This window comes from Podarcis erhardii (genome assembly GCF_964252035.2).
Source record: "Podarcis erhardii genome assembly, chromosome: 7".
NCBI classification, from domain to species: domain Eukaryota; kingdom Metazoa; phylum Chordata; class Lepidosauria; order Squamata; family Lacertidae; genus Podarcis; species Podarcis erhardii.
Window position 1 is genome coordinate 92,601,861 of NC_138511.1, and position 25,351 is coordinate 92,627,211.

The following is a 25,351-nucleotide window of genomic DNA, read 5'->3' on the forward strand; positions in this document are numbered from 1 at the left end:
CTCAAGAAGCTTTGCTAAGAAAAGAGGGTCTGTTTCATGTGATATCAGACGCCCCCCCCCCCAGCTCCAATAACCGGAGAATGGGAGGCTAAGGATTCCAAAGCAAGGGGAATTCTGATGCTTATTGTGTCCCCTGAAGAGTTGTGTCTTTTGTGTGACAAGGCCTAAGCCAGAGAGATGTGGGACAGTCTCCAACAGTCACATTTAAGAACAGAGGCGGGCGCTTCTTTGTTCTTTTATGCCAAGTTGCATGATATGGCACTTGCTGATGGAGCAGATGTACGTGCTCACCTCATGGAAATGCAGAATCTAAGGCATGAGTTGCAACAGCATGGAATCACCTTTCCAGAGGCTGTGTATGCCTTCATGATTCTACATTCTTTGGGTTCAAGTTGGGAAGCGAATATCCCAAGACCGCCTGACTTTTGATTGTTAAATCTCAGTCTGTAGTGCATAGTGCCATTCAAATAGCGTGCTATGCATTTCAGAGCTTTCCAGTCCTTAACAGTAGGATTGTTGATGTGTCTGCTTAGCAAATTCGTGTTTACTGCAGTGTCAGGTCTCGAACATCTAGCAATGAGGTTTAGTTTGCCTAGCACACTTCTGTACAGAGTAGTGTCAGAAAATGCTTCTTCAGTATCATCTACCTGATAACCTGTTGTCATCGGTGTGTCTACAGGGTTAGCATCCATCAGGTTTAGTTTGGTTTACACATCAGCAATTTTCTGTGACTGTAGCAAGCGGTCTCTTGAATGCGAAGGAAGACTTGCAGACCTCGTGTTACTTGCAGCCTCCCTGGCTTTGCAGAGAGGAAGGGGGGCAGAACCTCTTGGCCCTGGCTTGGGGATCCCCTTGCAGGAGCTGAGCAGAGTCCCCACGGATCCCCCCCCCTGCAGCCCTGGGACACCCCCCACCCCACTTCTCCCCAATGCACCCTAGGACAGAAAAGAGAGGAAACTCACCAGATGCCAGAAGGGAAACTGAGGCAGCTCCTGCACAGGAAATGAAAACCCCCTCCCCCTCTTGCCGGGAGGACCTGTTTCTGCCCCCCTGCAGCCCAATTCTTTTTAACCCTTGCAAGGTGGAGCAAACCAAGCTCACTTTCTCTCTGAGGCTGTTCCAGGAGGAGCCACGTGCATCGCGGACATCCAGAAATGAACCCGAACAAGGCAGGAGAGCTCAGTGGGTAGAGCACGAGTCTCTTTGATCTCAGGCCCCTGGGTTCAAGCCCCAGGCTGGGCAGAAGATTTCTGCCTGGCCGGGGGTGGGCTAGATGACTTTGGGGGTCCCTCATCATGACTCCCTGGCCCTCATGGCTGTTCTTCTGAGCCCTTGCAAAGCGAAGCTCTCCCTTCTCTCTCAGGAGCCAGGGCCCCAGAGGGGTCTTCTTGGGGGGACCCTCCCCTGCAGCCCTGGGACCCCCCATCTCCCCAAGGCGACTCACCGGCTCCCAGAAGGCGACCCCAGGCAGCACTTGCGGAGCAGAGAGACAAAAGCCTGGATGGGGGCGGAGCTTGTGCTCTGGGGAGCCTCCTCCCTTTATTCCTCTCTAGGAAGCCAGCTTGGTGCCCCTTAACCCTTTTGCTGGTCCCTCTCTCCCTGAGAGCGTGAGACAGGAAGTCTCAGCACAGTCTCAGTACTGTGAAAAGTTACTTTCGCTTCTGTGTGAAGTGCGCTCTTCTGTTCTGGTGCTCAGAGAGAGCAGGCATGCTGGTGGATTCTCTGTGTATAGACAATGAATAAAGTAGTTTATAGCTACTGATTGTCTCTTTCTTCTGCAATGAGATGCCAGAAGACGAGTGTGCTCCTCTCAGGAGGGAGGGGTTGCTTATTACCAGTCTCTCTGGACTGAGGAAGATTTACAGCCAGAGGGTGACCGCCGGAGAGATGTCTCGGTGTCTTGGGAAGGTGGCGGTCTTCCCAGGCGCTTTTCCAACACCCCGGGCGTGGTGCAGGCGCAGAGCTCCTCCATCCGGGGACCTTGGGGGCCTGACGAGCTTCTCCCTCCGTGGGGAACAGATTTCTGAACACCCCTTGCCTCAGAAGCTAGAGGAAAACTCTGCAAGTGTTTGGCTCCAGGGTCCCTTGAGAGTTGTTTCTGACTCTGAGCAAAGAGGAGGAGGAAGAAGAAGAAGAAGAAGAAGAAGAAGAAGAAGAAGAAGAAGAGGAGTTTGGATTTGATATCCCGCCTTTCACTCCCTTTAAGGAGTCTCAAAGCGGCTAACATTCTACTGTTCCTTCAAAGAGAAACGAACTTGTCCAAGCCTTGATTTTAGCTTTTTCAGCCAGCTCTAACTCCTTTTAAGAGGTCCAACTGTATTTTTTAAGAGAACTTTAAAAATGAGACCAGACTTTCATAAATCCCTCCGATCACACTCTTGGCACTGAAATGGCTTCTCCCCTGTAAGATTTCTCTGATGGGAAGTGAGACTTTCTTTCCTGGTGAAGCTCTTTCGACAATCCAAGCACTGATATGGTTTCTCCCCTGTATGAATTCTTTGATGGGCAATGAGACTTTCTTTCCAGGTGAAGCTCTTTCCACATTCCAAGCACTGATATGGTTTCTCCCCTGTATGAATTCTTTGATGGGCAATGAGACTTTCTTTCCAGGTGAAGCTCTTTCCACATTCCAAGCACTGATATGGTTTCTCCCCTGTATGAATTCTTTGATGGGCAATGAGACTTTCTTTCCTGGTGAAGCTCTTTCCACATTCCGCACACTGATATGGTTTCTCCCCTGTATGAAGTCTACAATGAGAAGTGAGATGGACCTTCTGATTGAAGCTCTTTCCACATTCCAAGCACTTATAGGGTTTCTCCCCTGTATGAATTCTTTGATGGGAAATGAAACTGTTCTTTCTAATGAAGCTCTTTCCACACTCCATGCACTGATAGGCTTTCTTCCCTGTATGAAGTCTACGATGAGAAGTGAAACTGTGCTTTGGAATGACGCTCTTTCCACATTCCGCACACTGATAGGGTTTCTCCCCTGTATGAAGTCTACGATGAGAAGTGAGATGGGCACTCTGTTTGAAGCTCTTTTCACATTCCTCACACTGATATGGTTTCTCCCCTGTATGAATCCTTTGATGGGAAGTGAGCTTGGCCCTCTGACTGAAGCTCTTTCCACATTCCATGCACTGATATGGTTTCTCCCCTGTATGAATCCTTTGATGGGAAGTGAAACTGTGCTTTCTAATGAAGCTCTTTCCACATTCCGCACACTGATATGGTTTCTCCCCTGTATGAAGTCTACGATGAGAAGCGAGATGGGCACTCTGATTGAAGCTCTTTCCACATTCCAAACACCGATAGTGGTTTTCCCCTGTATGAATTCTTTGATGGTGAGTGAGTGTGGCACTGTTAATGAAGCTCTTTCCACATTCCAGGCACCGATAGGGGGTTTCCCCTGTATGAATTCTTTGATGGGAAGTCAAACTTATTTTCCAGGTGAAGCTCTTTCCACATTCCAAGCACTTAAAGGGTTTCTCCCCTGTATGAATTCTTTGATGGGAAGTGAGTGTGGCGCTGTTAATGAAGCTCTTTCCACATTCCAGGCACTGATAGGGGTTTTCCCCTGTATGAATTCTTTGATGGGAATTGAAACTTATTTTCCAGGTGAAGCTCTTTCCACATTCCAAGCACTGATACGGTTTCTCCCCTGTATGAATTCTTTGATGGACAGTGAGACTTTCTTTCCTGGTGAAGCTCTTTCCACATTCTAGGCACTGATAGGGGTTTTCCCCTGTATGAATCCTTTGATGGGAAGTGAAACACTTTTTCCAGGTGAAGCTCTTTCCACATTCCACGCAATGATATGGTTTCTCCCCTGTATGAATTCTACGATGGGAAGTGAGCTTGGCCCTCTGACTGAAGCTCTTTCCACATTCCACGCAGTGATATGGTTTCTCCCCTGTATGAATTCTACGATGGGAAGTGAGGTTGTGGCTTTGACTGAAGCTCTTTCCACACTCCAAGCAGTGATAGGGTTTCTCTTTTGTATGAATTCTTTGATGGGTAGCGAAACTCTGTTTCCAAGTGAAGCTTTTTCCACATTCCAAGCACTGATAGGGTTTCTTCTCAAGGGGATTTCTTTGATGGGAAGTGGCATGGGAGCTCTGACTGAAGCCCTCTCCACAGTCTGAATCCTGATATGGCTCCTCCACTGTGTGGATTTCGTTGTGGTCTCCCTTATTCTTCATTTCCAATTCATCACCACCTGAAACTAAGAGGCAAACGGATTAGAGTCTCGGGAAGAACTGCAGTCCCAAATTATGGAACAATGCTAATTAATGCATGGGACAGGGGAAGAACTGAAGGGAGTTAGATGTTATAATGTTCCTTTTCTTCTGTATAGTTTCATATACAAATCAAGTTGAATACTAGATGTTTTCTCTCTCAAGTTTTTAAAAGTACATCTTAACCTGGTAACGTCATTTTGTTCAGATTTAAATAAGCATCTGTACTATCTTCATAACTAAAATGTGCTTTCATTATCATCTAAAACATGGCCGATTTCTTTAGTGGCTAAAAATTTAATGATGATGTGCATCACCTTAAACCAATTTTCATAAATTCTCGACATGCAGCAGAAACTTGTCATATCATTATTATTATTATTATTATTATTATTATTAAAGTTTCCTTACTTAAATGTTACATGACAGGGAGAAGTTACAGGGGAAGAGGCAGGGAGCCTTCTCGATAGGGGCACCCACCCTGTGGAACGCCCTCCCAACAGATGTCAAGGAAATAACTATGCAACTTTTAGAGGACTTCTGAAGGCACCTCTGTATCGGGAAGTTTTTAATGTTTGATGTTTGATTATGTTTTTCTATTTGTTGGAAGTTGCCCAGAGTGGCTGGGGCCACCCAGTCAGATGGGCAGGGTGAAAATAATAAAATTATCATTATTGTTACTACAGGGTTCACTGCCTGAGATTCAAAAAGCCTGGCTCTTTTCTGGGATGGAGTTTGGTTCAATCGTGGAATCTGTCAAGCAACTCTTTGGTCAAAAATCACTCTGAATCCTACATTTAAGAAGGCCTGGGCAGTTCAGACAGCCTGATCAGGGTTTTAAACGACAGAACTGGAGGAAGAATATTCACAGGGAAAACAATCAATAGCCATCCCTCCAAGGTTTGCTGTGGGAGTGTTAACATCCCAGGTGCTGTGGGTGGCGCTGTTGAGCCCCATCGAAATATCAGAGGTTCGTCACATAGAGAGATGTCTTGCATTACAAAACAGATAGGATGATCCAATAGGGAGCCTTACCGAGAGAGTCCAAGATCCCACGATTCTCCTCCATGACTTCCTTATGGAGAGCTCTCTGGTCAGGATCCAGCAACGCCCACTCCTCGTCTGTGAAATGGACAGCTACATCTTCAAAGCACACTGGACCCTAACAGAACAGGAAAAAGGCTGTCCTCTTAGAGAACATTCACTTGGCTCTGTTGTTTTCTACAGCGGCCAGACCCCTCTCTGCCTTCCTCATCCCTCCTCTCTCCTGCTGCAGCTTCTGCCTCGGAGTCTGGGCTGCTCTCTGCCCCAGACTCCCTCTGCTCCCTCAGCCCTCTTCCCTCTCCAGATTCAGACTCCTCCTCCTCCTCCTCCCAGTCGGCTCCCTCTTCTCTGGCTCCTCCCACCATTCCTCTGCATCCAAGCAGTCCTTCCCCACAAGGCTCCTTCCCCCTACCTGATCTGGGTCCACAGCTGCTGCCTTCCCTCCACCACCATGAAAAGATGAAGGAGCAGGTCTTGGTGGCATCATTCCGTCACCTGGGAGAGACCAAGGTAAGTGGAAACCGTGAGCGCCTGCTTCTCTCAGAGGTGAAACAGTGCATCTCTAAGTACAGGTGGGGCTTCGTCCAAGTCTCCCCTGCTAGCTTCCGGTTCCGCTCTGCCTTAATGGAGGCAGCGGGAGATCGTTGGAGAAGGAAAAACAAGGATGATTGAGGGTAATTCTCCTTGCAAGTTGCCTCCAGGGACAGGGGGGAATGGGCTTCACTCCCAGTTTGTCTCGGTACCAGGCTCCGGCTCCAGCATGGATTGCGGGAGGCAGGGAGGCGCTGAGTGCAAAAGCCCTTCGTCTGCCAAAAACCCTCCTTCGCTGCCATTAAGAAGCAGAGGTTCTCCTGTCAATCAGAGCTCAATTTGGACTAACGTACAGGCATTGCTGGAAGAGATGAGATCATAAACTGCAGAACTGAACCAGCTGCAAGGTCTTTAAGGTTTGAATCTGAGAGAAGACTTCATTTGGTGCAAAAGACGGTGTGGGGGAGGGGAGCCTACGGATTCTTTATATAAAGCTTTATTCTCTACACTAATGAATTGGCAGCCTGCGATTGAATACTAGTTCAAAATATATATGTACAGGTTAACAGGGATGAAACTGGATTCCAGATATGGAATATAACATCAAATGGAACTGTGTGTGTAAAAACAAAAAGGAAAAAGGGAGGGAAGCTCTATTTTGCAAAATGTTTACGCTGGAAAATTAGAGCTGACACTTCCCCATCCTTTATTATATACAGACTGAACTGATTAATGCTAAAAGTACTTGGAATTTAATCTAATTGGATAAATGCACATTTATCTTAGGCCAGACAGAGGGATGTAAGGAATCTGAAAGTTGTGTAGGAGCTGATAAGGTTCACTACTGAGTCAATTGCAGTTTGACCGATCCCTCTCTTTCCCAGGCAGAGAATAAAAATGGCGAAAACTGATTATTTATTGGGACAGTGTGATTTTTGCAGCTGCTGTTAAAGTTGCCAAACAACGAAGCACAGGACAGAGCGATGGAGAATTTCTGAAACCACAATGGGATATTAGCTCCGCCCAAGGAATGATGGAGAACAGCAACAACCAGGAAAAGATAAAATATTTTACAAGGACAGGAAATAACATCACGAACAGAAAGATTGCCACACATGGGAAGAGTAAGGATATCGCTGGAGTGCCTCACTTGTAGTTTTATATATTATTTGTATAAAGGATTCTTATCTTGACAGGAGGGTGTCAGGGAACAGCCATCGGAGCCTAAGGCGGAGGGAAGGCTCCAGAGGGATGCCGGAGAGGGTCCCAGTAGGGAGAGAGGCAGCCCATCTGCTGGGGAAGGAAATCAGCGTAGCACCAGTGGAGAAGGGGGCAGAAGGGGGAATCAGCGAGGGGGCTCCAGGACTCCTAGCCGGAAACCAGCAGGGAAGGCACGGGTCCTCCGCTGCCCACACCCTCCCTGCACAGAAGACTTCCGCGCAGGGAGAGTAGGAGGAGAAGTTAAAGAAACGCCCACTGACGGATTCTGCCAGCGACTGAGACAGCCACGAAGTGAAGGGCTGTCCAGACAGAAAGGGTTCACCCAGGTAACCTAGCCAGGAGTGGCGACAACTTACGCACGAGCAACCCCTAGAACCATTGCAGAGGGTAATTGAAAATACAGTGGTGCCCCGCAAGACGAACGCCTCGCAAGACGGAAAACCCGCTAGACGAAAGGGTTTTCCGTTTTGGAGGCGCTTCGCAAGATGAATTTCCCTATGGGCTTGCTTCGCAAGACGACAGCCCATAGGGAAATCTCCGGGACAGCGGGGAAGCGCAGCTCGTCTTCCCCGCTGTCCTCGGACCTCCTCCGAAGCCTGGCGGCGGGGCGGGGACACCTCCTCCCGCCGCCGGGCTTCGGAAGGATGCCCCGATGCCGGGCGGCGAGGCGGGAACGCCTCCCCCCGCCGCCCGGCATCGGAACGATGCCCCGATGCCGGGCGGCGGGGCGGGAACGCCTCCCCCCGCCGCCCGGCATCGGAACGATGCCCCGATGCCGGGCGGCGGGGCGGGAAAGTCTCCCCCCGCCGCCCGGCATCGGAACGATGCCCCGATGCCGGGCGGCGGGGCGGGAAAGTCTCCCCCCGCCGCCCGGCATCGGAACGATGTCCCGAAGCCGGGCGGCGGGGCGGGAACGCCTCCCCCCGCCGCCCGGCATCGGAACGATGTCCCGAAGCCGGGCGGCGGGGCGGGAACGCCTCCCCCCGCCGCCCGGCATCGGAACGATGCCCCGATGCCGGGCGGCGGGGTGGGAAAGTCTCCCCCCGCCGCCCGGCATCGGAACGATGTCCCGAAGCCGGGCGGTGGGGCGGGAACGCCTCCCCCCGCCGCCCGGCATCGGAACGATGCCCCGATGCCGGGCGGCGGGGTGGGAAAGTCTCCCCCCGCCGCCCGGCATCGGAACGATGTCCCGAAGCCGGGCGGTGGGGCGGGAACGCCTCCACCCGCCGCCCGGCATCGGAACGATGCCCCGATGCCGGGCGGCGGGGCGGGAACGCCTCCCCCCGCCGCCCGGCATCGGAACGATGTCCCGAAGCCGAGCGGCGGGGCGGGAACGCCTCCCCCCACCGCCCGGCTTCGGGGCGGGAAAGCCTCCCCCCGCCGCCCGGCTTCGGGGCATCGTCCCGATGCCAGGCGGCGGGGCGAGAAAGCCTCCCCCCGCCGCCTGGCATCAGAACGATGTCCCGAAGCCGGGCGGCGGGGCCGCGAAGCCTGGGCGCGCTGGCAACTCTCCGCAAGGAGCGCCCAGGCTTCGTCCCCCCTGCTTGCCTTCCCAGGGGCTTTTAAATCGCCCGGACAGCGGAGAAGTCCTCCGCTGTCCCGGGCGATTTTAAAATGCCACCAGAAGAGGTCGGGGGAAGGCGGTTTCCATAGGAACGCATTAATTGATTTTCAATGCATTCCTATGGAAAACCGTGCATCGCAAGACGAAAAACTCGCAAGACGAAGAGACTTGCGGAACGAATTAATTTCGTCTTGCGAGGCACCACTGTAATAAGATTTTGGAATGCAGAAAACAAGAAAATCATCAAACCATCAGTTTTAGCATGCAGGGGGGGGCACCTATATTATATAATTTGATATCTTAAAGATTGATATTAGTAATTGTATTCTAATTTTGCATTGTTATAATGAGGCCATTAATGAACTGTAATTTTAAACTAATCAAATTACTATCGTAAACGTCTCCCCTGCTGAGTACATTTGGACATTTGTACCCATTTCATATATTAGTTGTGCAAAAATAGAGTTCCACGCCTCTGAGCTCTGGAGTCTTCCCCCAAAAGATGCAAAGAAATCACAGGTTAGTTTCAAAACCAAGAGAATGTGACAAAACGGGAGAGAAAACACTCCTTCCTCCTTACCCAGAGGCCTCACTCTGGCGTCCAACGGAGTCTTCTCTGCCTCAGAAGAATCAAGACCCATTTCTGCCAAAAGATCCTTCCTCTGAAACAGCAGCAAGGATTCAAAACAGAGAATGGGGAGAAGGGTTAGAAAAGGAATGGCAGAGGCAAGCGCTTTCGGGGGACAGAGGTGAAAGCTGCTTCCTGCTTCTGCTAGACTGGTGTCTGGGGTTGGCTGCCAGGACCATGAAACATTGGTCCTCAAGGATCTTCACTGGCTCCCAGAACGTTTCCCAGCACAATTCAAAGTGTTGGCCTCAAAGGCCCAGTATACCCAAAGGAGCGTCTCCATGAACTGAGGTCCAGTTCCGAGGGTCTTCTGCTGATTCCCTCCCTGTGATAAGTGAAGTTACAGGGAACCAGGCAAAAGACCTTCTCCACAGTGGCACCCACCCTGGGGAATGCCTTCCCATCAGGTGATAAGGAGATAAGAAAATGCATAACTTTTAGAAGACATCTGATGTCTTCTTATGCTTTTATATGTGCTGGAAGGCAGATGGGTGTAGTATTAATAATAATAATAATAATAATAATAATAATATGAAGAAGCAGAAGAAGAAGATCTGTTCCTAGATGCTTTCCAAAAAAGGATGGGCCATTAGGAAATGATTTGGGAATACTCTCCCTCCTCTTTGGAGCCCCTTGGGAGTATCCAGAGGAAAGTCTCTCTCACCTGCTGCTCTGCCTGCTTCCTCTCCTCTGCCTGACTCAGGAGGAAACCTTCAGCCAGGGCCACTGCCTGGGAAGTGGTCTCTGCTCCGCATTCCCTCACCCAGCTCTCCATCTCCAGTGGAAGGACAGCCAGGAACTGCTCCAAGATCACCAGGTCCAACATCTGAGCTTTCGTGTGCCTTTCTGGCTTCAGCCATCGACAGCAAAGGTGGTAGAATTGGCTGCAAACCTCTCGGGGTCCTTTGGCCTCCTGGTAGCAGAACTGCCTGAGCTGCTGGCTCTGCACTTCTGAGCAAGGGGTGTCCTCCTCATCCAGGATCTTCTGCATGGAGTTTTCACGCAATTCCCCACTACTCCCCGTTTCCAGGGCGTGGCCTCTTCCTGCTTCAGGGCCAGCTGAGTCTTGCTCATCCATCTGGGCTCTCCGGAAGTCTCCAAGAGATTGGAAGGAGCTGCTTGGTCCTCTGCCAAGTTCTGTGTGTCCTAATGCAAGCTCCAGCAAATCCTATGAATCAAACACATTCTTCTATTATAATATCAAAGCACAGCCAAGAGAAGAAGAATGTTCCCTGAGCAAGTGTAGGGAGAGGAGGAGGAGGGAGAAGTCATAACTGTGAGTGACAAGTGAGTGTAATTTGGAGCCAGGGCAATAGTGGGGGTCCCTCCCCACCCCACTTCATAGTCCAGAGCTTCACCCCAACCCAGCCATATCTGCTTGGGTGGCTTGGTGAGCAGCAGGGCCCATGTCCAGCTCCAGCCACCGTCCCTTGGGGACTTCCTGCTCTGGATCCGAGGGGACGGTGGCAAGGCCCTCTGGGTGGAACTGCCCTGGAAGACGCCTCGGAAACTGGCCCAAATGCAGCGGTTGGGTTCTCAACTGGGTTCCTTGTTTTACTAATGGCATTTCTATCCCACCTTTTCTCCAACAGGCTCCAGGTGGGGTCCGGGACTGGACCCAAGAGGAATGCTGGAGACCCCCTTCCCTCCTCCTGAACCTTCCCGAGAAGAGGAGGACAGTATAGATTTACAACCGTGGTTTGCAGAAGGTCATAGTTCAGAGGCTGCAGAGGGGAGAAGCTGGGAAATATTGGGAGAGCAGCAGGAGGAAGAAGCAGCAGCAGCACCAGGGGAGAGACAGCTGACAGACTCCCTAATGGAGAAGCAATTCTGAGAATGCTCCTTTGGCCCCGGAGAAAGAGCCTTTTCTCAGCTGAAGAGGAAACAGAATCAACTGAGACCCACCAAGTCCTGAGCTCCGTCATGTCACCTCAGCGTCGGGGCTGCACAAAAGGACGAGCGACGCAGTTTCCCATTTGATGGGACTTTGCTTTCCGGAGCTGCTTCCGAGGGCCGCCTCCGCCCTCCGCCCGGCCCGCCTTGGCCCCTTCCCGGGGCGGGGAGTTCCGCAGGCTTCCCCCGAGAGGAGCCCCACCCGAGCCCGGCAGGCAGGCGAGGGCCAGGCCGGAAGGGACGTCAGAGGGGGGGAGGAGCGGCCCGCCTTCCTTCCTTCCCTGGCCTCTCTAGGAAGCCAGCTCGGCGGCCCTTAACCCTTGGCGAGCTGCTTCCCCCCGGGTGAGGCGGTCCCTTCCCGGGAAGCCTGGATGGGGGCCGAGCTTCGGGGGGGGGGGCGCTGGGCCAAGACGGGAGAAGATCCGGAGAGCCTGCAGGATCGGGCCCGGGGGGAGCAGCAAGCGGGATGGGGCTCCAGAGCCCCCCTCGCCCATCTCGCCGGGGGGGGCGGGGTTGGGGGTCCAGAGGATGAACTCTGCCCCCACCTTCCCGCAGCCTCGCTCTTGCTCTTTCTGGCACAGCAGCTCGGCTTGGCCTCCTTTGCATATCCAGTGGTACCTCGGGTTAAGTACTTCATTCGTTCCGGAAATAGTCCCTCGGGTCAGTGGATTCTGTAACCTGAAGCACCTGTAACCTGAAGTGTCCCTAACCTGAAGCCTATGCGACCTGAGGCACCACTGTATTTGATCTGAAGGTTATTGTGAAAACGTTTGGAAAAGAACGATGCAGTGGGACCTCGGGTTACAGACGCTTCAGGTTACAAACTCCGCTGACCCAGAAATAGTGCTTCAGTTTCAGAACTTTGCTTCAGGATGAGAACAGAAATCGATCTCCGGCGGCAGCAGGAGGCCCCATGAGCTAAAGTGGTGCTTCAGGTTAAGAACAGTGTCAGGTTAAGAACGGACCTCCAGAACGAATTAAGTTCTTAACCCGAGGTACCACTGTGTTTCGTGTCGAAATGTCTGGCTCTCTTCCATCTGAAGGGGGTTTCTTTGTCTGCCTTTTTCTCCCTGACTCAAAGACAACCCCCCCCCCCCGACGAAGGAAGAGGAGAGGGGCAAAGCTCCTGCAAACTCACCCCCTCCCTGGTTTGGCAGAGAAGAAGGGGGCCAGGACCCCCTGCTGCCTGACTCGGGGGTCCCCCCTGCAGGAAATGAACAGCCCCCCCCATGCACACACACCCCGGGACCCTGGCACGAGCGCCAAATGGAAAAAAATACGGGGGAGGCTCTGCAAGAAGCTCTCCGGACACCAGCCTGGCTTGACTTTGGTGTAAACTGCACCTTGAAAGGATTGGGACCCTCAAGCGAGAAATAAGGCAATGCGACCTATACTCGGAGGTCGAGGGAGGCTCCTCCCCCCCCCCCATTTCATTCAGCCTTGCTCTCTTAGGTTTCCTTCCTAATTAAGCCTTTTGCTTTTAGTGTGTGAGTGTCTGGAGGCGGTTGGAGGATGGATGGCAGCTAACAGATTGAGGTTAAATCCTGACAAGACAGAAGTACTGTTTTGGGGGGACAGGGGGCGGGCAGGTGTGGAGGACTCCCTGGTCCTGAGTGGGGTAACTGTGCCCCTGAAGGACCAGCTGCGCAGCCTGGGAGTCATTTTGGACTCACAGCTGTCCATGGAGACGCAGGTCAATTCTGTGTCCAGGGCAGCTGTCTCTCAGCTCCATCTGGTACGCAGGATGAGACCCTCCCTGCCCGCAGACGGTCTCGCCAGCTGTCCATGGAGGCGCAGGTCCATTCTGTGTCCAGGGCAGCTGTCTCTCAGCTCCATCTGGTACACAGGATGAGACCCTCCCTGCCCGCAGACTGTCTCGCCAGAGTGGTGCATGCTCTGGTTATCTCCCACTTGGGACTACTGCAATGCGCTCTCTGTGGGGCTACCTTTGAAGTTGACCCGGAAACTGCAATTAATCCAGAATGTGGCAGCTAGACTGGTGACTGGGAGTTGCTGCCGGGACCACATAACACTGGTTCTGAGAGATCTGCATTGGCTCCCAGTATGTTTCCGAGCATGATTCAAAGGGTTGGTGCTGAACTTTAAAACCCTAAACGGCCTCGGTCCAGTATACCTGAAGGAGCTGCTACTTTCCAAAACAAAGTAACTCTTTTTGTGACACATAGAACCTCTAGATAAATTTGTGTATAACCCTTTGTATCCCTGTGTAGAAACTTTATTTCTCTGGTATCCTGTAGATGTCACTATGTAACCTTGCTTCTTCTGACTTACAGAGGACCCCCCCCCCCCACTTGTGGCTTTTCTGGCAGGCATCTTCTGTGTGTTCAGCAGATCCCAGGAAGACATTGCCACCTTCCTGGAGATGCGGAGGATGGCTGTGGCAGTCAGAAAGAGAAGAGAAGGGGAGAGGAGGAAGGCACCTCAAAGGACATCTAGTCCAACCCCCTGCAATGCATGAATCTAAACTCACTGACAGAGGTGCATCCAACCTCTGCTTAAAAAGCTCCTTTGGAGGGAGTCTGATCCACAGTTCAACACGTCATGCAGTCAGAACGCTTTTCCTGAACTTTAATCAGAATCTCCATTCCTGTTATCTTTTAACCCACTGGTTCAGATCCCACCTTCCAGAGCAGTAGAAAACAAGGAGCCCCACCAATTTGCAGCTTGGAGGCACATGCTTGAGCAAGAAGTAGAACTTAATTTGTCAATTTTGAAGATGCTGGCTGTCTCCTATTTGGGAGGTTGAGGGGATGGGCCTCCGCAGGCTGCAAAACAACTGCACTAAAGATGGCCAATGCATATTTCTCACTGTGCTGGAAGAAAGCGACAATTGCCGCAGGGTTCTGTCCTGGCCCTGTTGCTGTTGTTCAATGCCTTTATTAGACAACTTGGACAGAAGAGTTGAGGGGATGCTCATCAGAGTTACAGATGACACCAAACTGGGAGGGGTAGCTAATGTCACAGAAGACAGAATCAGGATTCAACATGAGCTTAACAGGTTGGAGACCTGGGCACAAGCTAACAAAAGGAATTTCAACAGGGACATATGTAAAGTTCTGCACTTGGGCAGGAAGAGGCAGATGCACAAATATAAGATGGGCACTTCAAAGGACATCTAGTCCAACCCCCAGCAGTGCAGGAATCTCAACTCCATGAGAGCTGGCCATCCAACTTCTGCTTAAAAACCTCCTAGGAAGAAGAGGCCACCACCTTCTTCCACTGTTGAACTGTTCTTACTGTCAAAGAGATCTTTCTGAATTTTAATCAGAATCTCCATTCCTGTTATCTTTTAACCCACTGGGTCGGATCCCACCCTCCAGAGCAGGAGAAAAGAAGGAGCCCCACCAATTTGCAGCTTGGAGGCGCTGGAAGAGGAAGCACTGTGAACCTCTCTACGCATGATGTGAACCACCCTGGCATCCTCAGATCAAGGGCACTGCACAAATTTAATAGCTATCGAAATAATAAAGTACGTTACCTGCTTGTGTGGTAAGAATTTGCTTCTACGCCAGCAGTTTGTTACACATGTAAGGGAACATCTGAAATAAAAACACGGAACCAAGGGAATGAGACCAAACTCATAGTCCTGCAGGGACCCAGTTTATTCAAACTATTGCAATCGGACAGCCTTGCTATCCAGTTGTTCAGCAGAAGGGCTGGTTTGAAAAGGCTGCCAGGAGGCATATTAGAAAGAAGCTTATACAGTGGTACCTCGCAAGACGAATGCCTCGCAAGACGAAAGAGTTTTCCGTTTTTTGAGTCGTTCCGCAAGACGAATTTCCCTATGGGCTTGCTTGGCAAGACGAAACATCTTGCGAGTTCTTGCGAGTTTGTTTCCTTTTTCTTATAGCTGCTAAGCCGTTAATAGCCGCTAAGCCGCTAATAGCCGTGCTTCACGAGATGAAAAAAACCCGCAAGATCAAGAGGCATTTGGGTCTCATATTTTGCACCGTTCCCTTGGCAACCAGGCTCACAGTGGGGCTGTTGATGGTCCTATCCCCTGTCTTACTTTCCTGTTCCCAAAACATGTCAAAGACATCATCTGCCCTTCTAGGGTCTGATAAGGCTGGAAGTGGTAGGCAACTTACACATGACAACTTTACACAGAGCAGGAGGGTGAAATGAGGGTTACAAAATGCAGGCATACAAAAATCAAGCCTAACACATTCTATCTAAAAGGCTGGATGCGATTAATACTAGGACACTTTGAACAAAATCAAAATCTATAATATCTAAAATTCAATCAGCTATCACAATTTTTACAACAACTCCTTCCAAGGAAAGATCAACATTGACAGCAAACTCATCAGTGTCGCCCAATCACTGTTATCCCTCTGTCCAGGCATGATGTGAAGAAGGAATTCAACACCTTGGCCAAGAACCTGCAAGTCACAGCTCTTGGTACGTAGTAGGAATTACTATGGGGCACCAGATGTGGCAAAGAACCCGGCTGCAATCATTACCTCATACGAACTAAAGTCTCCTAAAATTAAATCTGTATACAGCCACTACTGTAGTTTGCCCCCACTGTGAGTTCTTTGGTGGCAAACAAGACGGGCCCTGTGGCTGAAGCTCTTTCCACATGCTTGCCACTGTTAGGGTTTCTCCCCGGTATGAATTCTCTGATGGGACATGACACTATCCATTTTTCTGAAGCTCTTTCCACACTCTTGTAACTGATAGGGTTTTTCTCATGGATTAACTCTTTGATGGGCCCTAAGATGGCATTTTCGAGTGAATCTCTTTCCACATTAAAAGCACTGATAAGTTTACTCCCTTGTATGAATTCTTTGGTGGGAAGTGAGCTTGGACCTCTCATTGAAGCTCTTTCCACATTCCAAACATTTATAGGGTTTCTCCCCTGTATGAATTCTCTGATGGTCAGTAAGCTGACTTCTGAGAATGAAGCTCTTTCCACATTCCAAGCACTGAATGTGTTTCTCCCCAGTATGAATTCTCTGATGGGCTGTGAGACTGGTGCTCCGGGTGAATCTATTTCCACATTCCAAGCATTGATATGGCTTCTCCCCTGTATGAATTATTTGATGGACACTTAACTGGTAGCTGTGACTGAAGTTCTTTCCACATTCCAAGCACTGATAGGGTTTCTCCCCTGTATGAATTCTTTGGTGGGAAGTGAAATTGTCCTTTCGACTGAAGCTCTTTCCACATTCCAAGCACTGATAGGGTTTCTCTCCTGTATGAATTATTCTATGGGAAGTGAAACTGTCCTTTCGACTGAAGCTCTTTCCACATTCCAAGCACTGATAGGGTTTCTCTCCTGTATGAATTATTCTATGTGAAGTGAGATTGCTGCTCTTAATGAAGCTCTTTCCACATTCCAAACATTTATAGGGTTTCTCCCCTGTATGAATTCTCTCATGGACAGTGAGCTGGCGTTTGTGAATGAATCTCTTTCCACATTCCAAGCACTGATATGGTTTCTCCCCAGTATGAATTCTCTGATGGGAAGTGAAACTCTCTCTTCGACTGAAGCTCTTATCACATTCTTGGCACTGATAGGGTTTCTCTGTTGTATGAATTATTTGATGGGACATAAGATGGCCTTTTTGAACGAAGCTCTTTCCACACTCCCAGCACTGATAAGGTTTCTCCCCTGTATGACTTCTCTGATGGACAGTGAAACTCTCCTTTGTTCTGAAGCTCTTTCCACACTCTTGGCACTGGTAGGGTTTCTTCCCTGTATGAATTCTTTGGTGGGAAGTGAAACTGTCCTTTTTTCTGAAGCTCTGCCCACAATCTTGGCACTGAAAAGGTTTTTCCCTTGTATGAATTCTCTGATGGACAGTGACCTTGTATCTCTGACGGAAGCTCTTTCCACATTCCAAGCACTGATAGGGTTTCTCCCCTGTATGAATCCTTTGATGAGTCCTGAGCTGGGAGCTCTGAGTGAAGGTCTTATCACATTCCAAGCACTGATATGGCTTCTCCCCTGTATGAATATTTTGATGGACACTTAGTTGGTGGCTGTGACTGAAGCTCTTTCCACACTCCAAGCACTGATAGGGTTTCTCTCCTGTGTGAATTCTTTGATGGGAAGTGAGATTGCTGCTCTTATTGAAGCTCTTTCCACATTCCAAACATTTATAGGGTTTCTCCCCTGTATGAATAAGTTGATGAACAGTAAGCTGGCCTCGTTGTCTGAAGCCCTTTCCACATTCCAAGCACTGATGGGGTTTCTTCTCAAGGAGATTTCTTTGATGGGAAGTGGCATGGGAGCTCTGACTGAAGCCCTCGCCACAGTCTGAATCCTGATATGGCTCCTCCACTGTGTGGATTTCGTTGTGGTCTCCCTCGTTCTTCATCTCCAATTCATCACCACCTGAAACTACGTGGCAAACAGATTAGAGCCTCAGGAATAATCATCATCATCATCATCATCATTTATTTGTACCCCAGCCACTCTGGGCAGCTTCCAACAAAGATTTAAAAATACATTAAAATTTCAGACATTAGAAAACTTCCCTAAACAGGGCTGCCTTCAGATGTCTTCTAAATGTCACATAGTTGTTTATCTCTTTCACATTTGACGGACGGGCGTTCCACAGGGTGGGCTTATCACAGCGAAGGAACCACCAGCAGGCCCTTGGCACTGGACTTCAGTATCCGGGCAAACGATGGGGTGGAGACACTCCTTCAGGTATACTGGGCCGAGGTCATTTAGAGCTTTAAAGGTCTAAATGACACTTTGAGCTGTGCTCGGAAACGTACTGGGAGCCAATGTAGGTCTTTCAGGACTGGTGTTATGTGGTCTCGGCGGCCACTCCCAGTCACCAGTCTGGCTGCTGCATTTTGGATTAATTGCAGTTTCAGGGTCACCTTCAAAGGTTGCCCCACAGAGAACGTATAGCAGTAGTCCAAGCGGGAGATAACCAGAGCATGCACCACTCTGGCAAGACAGTCTGCGGTCAGGGAGGGTCTCATCCTGTGTACCAGATGGAGCTGGTAGACAGCTGTCCTGGACACAGAATTGACCTGCGCCTCCATGGACAGCTGTGAGTCCAAAATGACTCCCAGGCTGCGCACCTGGTCCTTCAGGGACACAGTTACCCCATTCAGGACCAGGGAATCCTCCACACCTGGCCGCCCCCTGTCCCTCAAGAATAGTACTTCTGTCTTGTCAGAATTCAACCTCAATCTATTAGCCACCATCTATCCTCCCACTGCCTCCAGGCACTCACACAAGACCTTCACCGCCTTCACTGGTTCTGATTTAAAAGAGGTAGAAATGGGTGTCATCTGCATACTGATGAACACCCAGCCCAAACCCCCTGATCATCTTTCTCAGCGGCTGCATGTTGATGTGAAAAAGCATGGGGGAGAGGACAGAACCCTGAGGCACCCCACAAGTGAGAGCCCAGGGGTCTGAACACTCATCCCCCCTCCCACTTTCTGGACACGGCCCAGGAAGAAGGAGTGGAACCACTGTATGACAGTGCCCCCAACTCCCAGCCCCTCAAGACGCTCCAGAAGGATGTTATGGTCGATGGTGTCAAAGGCCACTGTGAGATCCAGCAGAACTAGGGAACCGCTTTCACCTTTGTCCCTAGCCCGCCGGAGATCATCAACCAGCGCGACCAAGGCAGTTTCAGTCCCATGATGAGGCCTGAATCCCGACTGGAAGGGATCCAAATGGTCTGCATCCTCCAGGCATGCCTGGAGTTGTTCGGCAACCACCTGCACAATAATCTTGCCCAATAATGGAAGATTTGAGACTGGGCGATAGTTTGCGATATTGGGTGGAGCTAAAGATTGTTTTTAAGAAGCGGTATAATGATCGCCTCTTTCAGTGGGTCTGGGAAGGCTACCTCACAGAGGGAAGCATTCACCACCCCACGAAGCCCATCGCCCAGTCCTTCCCGGATCGCTTTTATTAGCCAGGATGGGCAAGGATCAAGGAGACAGGTGGTTGGTTTCACTTGTCCAAACAGCATGTCCACATCCTCGGAGGTAACAGATTGGAATTGATCCCACACAACTTGACTAGACAGGACTCTAGCACTCTCCCGCTTGAGCCCTGCTCCCACAATGGTGTCTACCTCCTTCTGAATCTGAGCGACTTTATCTGCAAAAAACTTTGCAAAATCATTGCAGGAGATCTTGGGGTCTTTACAAGGTCCCAATGGTAAAGGTGGTTCTGTTAAATTGCAAACCACCTGAAAGAGTTTCCTGCTGCTATTTTCTGCAGATGCAATAGAGGCAGTGAAGAAAGTCTTCTTCGCCATCACTATCACCACTTGACAGGCTTGACATTGAGCACTAACCCGTGTCCGGTCCAATTCAGAATGAATTTTCTACCACCGACGCTCTAGCTGTCTCAAATATCGTTTCCTCACCCTCAAATCCGTGGAAAACCACGGGGCTCTCCGGGCTCCATGCAATCAGAGAGGGCGCTTCGGAGCCAGACAGTCGATAGCCCTGGTTAACTCCACATTCCAGCGGGCCACCAGGGAATCAGCTGAAAGGCCATCAACTTGGGATGAAGCATCCCCTTCCACTCTCTGGAAACCGTTTGGATCCATTAAGTGGTGCGGGCGGACCATCTGAATCGGTCCCATGTCTCTGCAGAGGGGATGGGTCGCAGAGAAGTCCAGTTGCACCAGGAAGTGATCTGACCATGGCACTTCAGTTGTTTCACTTTTAGCTAGTGTCAGGTCACCCATGTCACTAGAGGTGAACACCAGGTCTAAGGCATGTCCGTGGCTATGGGTTGGGCCAGACTTATTCAGGGACAGCCCCATGGAGGCCATGCTTTCAACGAAGTCCCAAGCAGCCCCTTGTAAGGTTGTGTCAGCGTGGATGTTAAAATCCCCCAGGACAACCAAGCTAGGTGTCTCCAGGAGAACATCCACCACGACCTGAAGCAGCTCAGACAGGGAATCCTTGGTGCTGTGGGGAGGTCAGTACACCAAAAGGAATCCTGTACTGCCCCTATTGCCCAACTTCCAGAACATGCACTCAGAGAACTAGGTCTTCCCAATAGGACACCTGGTGCAAACTAATGACTTCCTAAAAATCACTGCAAGGCCTCTCCCCCCGCCCACATGACCTGGGTTGCTGTGCAAAAGAGAAACCTGGTGGACAAGCAGCGGCAAGGACAGGCCCATCTGCTTCATCCAACCAAGTCTCTGTTACACATGCCGGTCAAGTCCTCCATCCACAATCAGGTCATGGATGGCAGTGGTCTTATGAATCGTTGACCTGGCATTGCACAGCAGCACCTTCAGGTCATGTGGGTATCCCTTGCTGATTCCAGTATCCATCCAGTCAAGACCAGACCTTGAGGCAGAGATAGTCTTCAAACAATAACTAAGCCTGCCTCCTGGGTAATGACATGTTCTGGTCTTAGCGTAACTCCTCCTCCTGCCCACGATCACTGAGATTGGATGTCCCAGTGCATCCCCCCCTCCCCGTGGAACTTGCCCCAGCCATTCTGTTGGCAGGGGCCCACTCCCAGGCAGCCCTGATCCTGCCCCTTATAAACAAAACACAAACTATACAACAACCAACAAAACAAACAAAACAAAACAAAACAAAACAAAACAAAACAAAACAAAACAAAACAAAACAAAACAAAACAAAACAAAACAAAACAAAACAAAACAAAACAAAACAAAACAACGTTATACCTAAATGAATCTCCAACCAGATATCCTTATAGAAGACATCTGAAGGCAGCCTTGTTTAGGGAAGCTTTTAATGTTTGATGGACTACTGTATTTTAATATTTTGTTGGAAGCTGCCCAGAACAGCTGGGGAAACCCAGCCAGATGGGCGGGGTATAAATAATAAATTGTTGTTGTTGTTATCCATCCCACCCCCCAACAGAGCAAAAAGAGGGGGAGGAGAAGAGGAAAATTAACATGCCACTGACTGCTTAAGGTCATTTTAAAACACATTAGATTAGCCACTTGGAACACGGAAGCAATAGCAGAAGAACTCCACACTTCCCCAAGAGTTTCTTCCAGTGAGTCCAGCCCGACCCTCTGGGCACTGCAGCAGGAGTCCTTTTGTAGCTGAGAATGTGCGGGCCTGGCCCCCATCCCCCAGGCCAGTTGGAAAAGGCCTTGGAAGGGAGCAGGCCCTGCAGTCCTCGCCACAGCCGATGGTCCCAAATTAGGGAGCAGTGCTGATGAATGCTTGTGACGAAGGAAGAACCGAAGGGAGTTAGATGTGAGGTCTTCCTCCAGGGTTCACTGACTGAGGTTCCCAAAGCCTGCTTATTTTCTGGGACGGATTTTGTTTGGCCCAATCATGGGATCTGAGCCATCTCCAATGTCACTCGTCTCTTTAGTCAACCAAGGACAGAAAGAAGAAGAACAGAAACAAAACATCTGACAGAAGCCACTTCAACTTCCTGAATCACTTTCCTGAGGCCCGTCCTCTGCTTCTGTCCCCGTGAAGGGGCCCTGATGGGAGGCTGCAGACAGGCCAGCCCTTCAAGAGCAAAAGGGGGCCATCTTGGGGGGGCATTATTATTATTATTATTATTATTATATTTATACTCTGCCCATCTGGCTGGTTTCATGCTTTGAAAAGGCAGAACTGGAGGAAGAATATTCACAGGGAAAACAATCAATAGCCACCCCTCGGAGGTTTGCTGTGGGAGTGTTAACATCCCAGGTGCTGTGGGTGGCGCTGTTGAGCCCCATAGAAATATCAGAGGTTCATCATCTAGAGAGATATCTTGAATTACAAAGCAGATAGAATGATCCAATAGGGAGCCTTACCGAGAGAGTCCAAGATCCCACGATTCTCCTCCATGACTTCCTTATGGAGGGCTCTCTGGTAAGGATCCAGCAACGCCCACTCCTCGTCTGTGAAATGGACAGCCACATCTTCAAAGCACACTGGACCCTAAAAGAAAAAGATTGTTGTCTTAGACCAAATAAAAGTGAACTGTTACACTTTGTTGTCTTCTGCCTCTTAATTGATGTCCTGTTTTAATGGGAATCTTTTTCTGCGCATTTTATGGATGCATATTTTGTTGCGCTAATGGAATTCTTCATTGTGTACAGTGGTGCCTCTGGTTGCGAACGGGATCCGTTCCGGAGGCCGTTTGCAACCGGAAACTACTGCAACCCGAAGTGCCTGCTCTGCGCATGTGCGAGCAGCGAAAGACCACTTCTGCGCATGGGCAACTGGAGAAACCCGGAAGTAACCCAGTCTGGTACTTCTGGGTTTGCCGCGTTCGTAACTGGAAGGTAACATAACCTGATGGCAACGCAGCCAAAGGCAACACTGTATTTTAACAAGGGGCATCCAGAACCTGGTGTTTGTTGGTGTGTCTCCCCCTGAGTGCGGGTGTCCAATCTCACCCGTCCGGAGCTGAGAGCAGCACCCACTCCTCCGAACTTCAAACAAGACATACATTCGAATATGCATGCACAACAAGAGACAGAACAAAGGGAATGGAAGTGATAGGAACTGTCTTCCGTTCTCACGCTTCCAAGCATGGAATGTAAACATAGGACATGTGATTTAACACTCACACATCCATCGACGGGAGAATGAAAATATTAACAGTGTTCTTTAAATCATTCTTCAAATCCAGTGCACAAACATTCCCGTTTTCCACATGGAAGGATCCCCTTTCTTCTGTCCCTCTGTGCTGTTCTGGCCGAGTGGGGAGGACCCTCCTGATGCCCTATAGACATCTTCAAGGTGTGCAGGGGAATGAGAGGGGGAAAGCCCCACTGTGGGACTGATGGGGTGAATCCTGGCCACTCTTTGGTATGGGGTGTGAACTGCTTAGAAGCCTATTTGAGCCTTCAACCCTCCTTCCTTGGCGGTTCCTCCCACCATTCCTCTGTGTCCCCCAGTCCATGGCATCCTCTCTCCCCACATGGCCCCTTCCTCCTACCTGCTCTGGTTTGAGTCGGCTGCAAACCTCTCGGGGTCCTTTGGCCTCCTGGTAGCAGAACTGCCTGAGCTGCTGGCTCTGCACCTCTGAGCAAAGGGTGTCCTCCTCACCCAGGATCTTCCTCACATTGTTTTCCCAGAATCCCCCACTGCTCCCATGGTGGGTTCCAAGGCCTCTTCCTGCTTCAGGGCCAGCTGAGTCTTGCTCATCCATCTGGGCTCTCCAGAAGTCTCCAGGAGATCAGAGGGAGTCCCCACGTCTTCTGCCAAGTTCTGCCTGTCCTAATGAGAGGTTTTGGCAAATCCTAAAAAGCAAATACATTTTTCTGATATAAAATTGATACACAGTAAGGAGGAGAAAAGGGTTCCCTGGGAAAGCATGGATAAGTATTTGCAGGAATCGCAGCCCAGACTCAGAGTTTCTTTTTTAAAAGAGAAAGAATGAAGTCAGAATTGACAAGTGAGTCATTTGTACCAAGTGTAGTTTGGACTCAAGGCAAGAGTGGGGTTCCCTCCCTCCCCCCCCCCAAATGCCAGGGCACATTTCTTTCCAGCGCCTGTCTCATTTCCCAGAACTTGGAATCTCCCCTGTTCTCAAGACAGACTACTGGGGTGGGGTCTCTTTTTCCTTTGTTCTGAGGGCCAGATCCTGACCTGACCAAAGGACAGCTATGGAAAGCTAGAAAAGTAGGACTGCCCTTCATTCTGTGATTGTACGTGGCTTAAAGTTCTTTTCAGTATTGTGTTTTAATGTTGTAATCTGCCTTGGGAACTGAGGGTGAAAATGGGATGGGGATGGGGATGATGATGCTGGTGTTACATAGCTTAACCGCCCCCCCCAGCCCCATTTGCTTGGAGGTTCTTTGGCATCCAGCATGGTCCCTCAGGTGGCCTCGGGGACTGGCAGTGCCCACTGGAAGCTCCAGCCTTTGGCACAGAGAGGAGGGGGCCATGGGGATTCCTGCTCTGGATCCCATGGGGTGGTTGCAAGTCCTCTGGGTGGAACTGCCCTGGAAGACGGCTCCGAAACTGGCCCCTAATGGATGGGCTCCCTCTTTTGATTTGTGCTGTATTTATCCCACCTTTTTCTCCAATCCATGGGTCTGCCCCTCCTCATTGAATATCCATTTATGTCATTTAAATTCTACTGGATATTGATCCAGAGCAGAACTCTCGCATATAGTTAGCAGAGTAAAAAGTCAAACACATTGCAGGATTCCCAAAAAATAGATCAGAGGCAACTATATATTTCATCCAGCAGAGCTTTACTGCTAGCCAAGGTAAACGAGCATAATGGTCACAAATCCAACACATCCAGGATTGGCACTGTCCAGCTGCAGCAGAAGTGCAGAGTGTTTGAGGACCGGGACATTCGCAGGGAAGCCAAAATGCTTGTTTACAAAGCTATTGCACTACCAACCTTGCTGTCTGCTTGTGAAACATGGACCACTTTTAAACCCCATCTCCAACTTCTCAAAAGATTCCATCAACGGGGTCTCCGAAAAATTTAACACATCACTTGGGAAGACAGTCGAACTAATGCCAGTGTACTAGAAGAAGCAAAGATCACCAGTGTTGAAGCAATGATTCTTCAACATCAACTTCGTTGGACTGGTCATGTTGTGCGGATGCCTAAAGATCGTCTTCCAAAGCAACTCCTCTATTCCGAACTTTGAAATGGAAAGCATAAAGCTGGTGGTCAAAAGAGGTTTAAAGATCGTCTCAAGGCAAATCTTTAAGAAGTAGTATAAACACCGACAACTGGAAACCAACACTGGCCTGCGAGCGCCCCAGTTGAGGAACAGCCTTGACCAAAGGCTCGAACTCGAACTCAGGACGCAAGGGGAAATGTGCTAAGAGGAAGGCACGCTTGGCAAATCCACAACGTGATCAACTCCTGCCCGGAAACCAATGTCCCCACTGTGGAAGGATGTGGGGATCCAGAATCGGCCTCTACAGTCACTTACGGACTCACTGTTAAGGTCGTGTTCGTGGAAGACCATCTTACTCGGCTGCCAGGGATCGCCCAAGAAGAAGAATTTCATCTCCCCCCCCGCCCCTCCCTGGCCGCCCTGGGACTTGCCCCCTTCTCCCCCCTGCGCCCTATGGGGAAGAGAGAGGAGACTTACAAGATCCCAAAGGTGCCACCGACGCAGCTCCTGCAAAGGAGACGAAAACCTCCCCCGGGAAGAGAGGAAAGGGGGGGCGGGAGGGAGGGGGCCTCGTCCTCCCCCCTTATTTCCTGTCCTCTCTAGGAATGCAGCTCAGTTCCGATTAACCCTTGCAAGGCGGAGCACTTCAAACTCACCTCCTCTCCATTCAGGAGCC

At 50.2% G+C, this 25,351-nt stretch overlaps 3 protein-coding genes and 3 long non-coding RNA genes across 6 annotated transcripts in view; 3 read left to right on the top strand and 3 right to left on the bottom strand.

Annotated features, from left to right (window-relative positions):
• The window catches only part of LOC309346247, a 35,007-nt gene that overhangs the window by 5,160 nt on the left and 4,496 nt on the right, over positions 1-25,351 (top strand). The window lies entirely within an intron of this gene.
• On the bottom strand, positions 1,606-10,776 carry LOC309345621 (uncharacterized protein). Its single transcript, XM_081868822.1, has 5 exons — positions 9,891-10,776; positions 9,179-9,260; positions 5,695-5,777; positions 5,274-5,400; positions 1,606-4,225 (listed from the first exon to the last, which is right to left on the bottom strand). The coding sequence occupies exons 1-5, from the start codon at positions 10,302-10,304 to the stop codon at positions 2,355-2,357; spliced, it is 2,577 nt and encodes an 858-aa protein (XP_081724948.1). The 5' UTR covers positions 10,305-10,776; the 3' UTR covers positions 1,606-2,354.
• Positions 5,702-9,077, top strand: LOC309346238. The gene is made up of 3 exons (XR_014158510.1): positions 5,702-5,792; positions 6,698-7,015; positions 8,797-9,077. It is a non-coding gene; the product is annotated as an uncharacterized lncRNA (long non-coding RNA).
• On the top strand, positions 13,908-15,652 carry LOC309346282. The gene is made up of 2 exons (XR_014158563.1): positions 13,908-14,629; positions 15,420-15,652. It is a non-coding gene; the product is annotated as an uncharacterized lncRNA (long non-coding RNA).
• LOC309345608 (uncharacterized protein) overlaps positions 15,564-25,351 on the bottom strand; it is a gene marked incomplete at its 5' end in the record, with an annotated part of 296,278 nt that continues 286,490 nt past the window's right edge. The window contains one exon of the transcript XR_014158323.1: positions 15,564-15,667. The remainder of the gene's footprint in view (positions 15,668-25,351) is intronic.
• LOC309345718 (uncharacterized protein) lies at positions 15,792-25,290 on the bottom strand. The gene is made up of 4 exons (XM_081869037.1): positions 25,153-25,290; positions 23,025-23,328; positions 21,892-22,018; positions 15,792-17,489 (listed from the first exon to the last, which is right to left on the bottom strand). Exons 2-4 carry the CDS (start codon positions 23,235-23,237, stop codon positions 15,910-15,912), a joined length of 1,920 nt encoding a protein of 639 aa, XP_081725163.1. The 5' UTR covers positions 23,238-23,328; positions 25,153-25,290; the 3' UTR covers positions 15,792-15,909.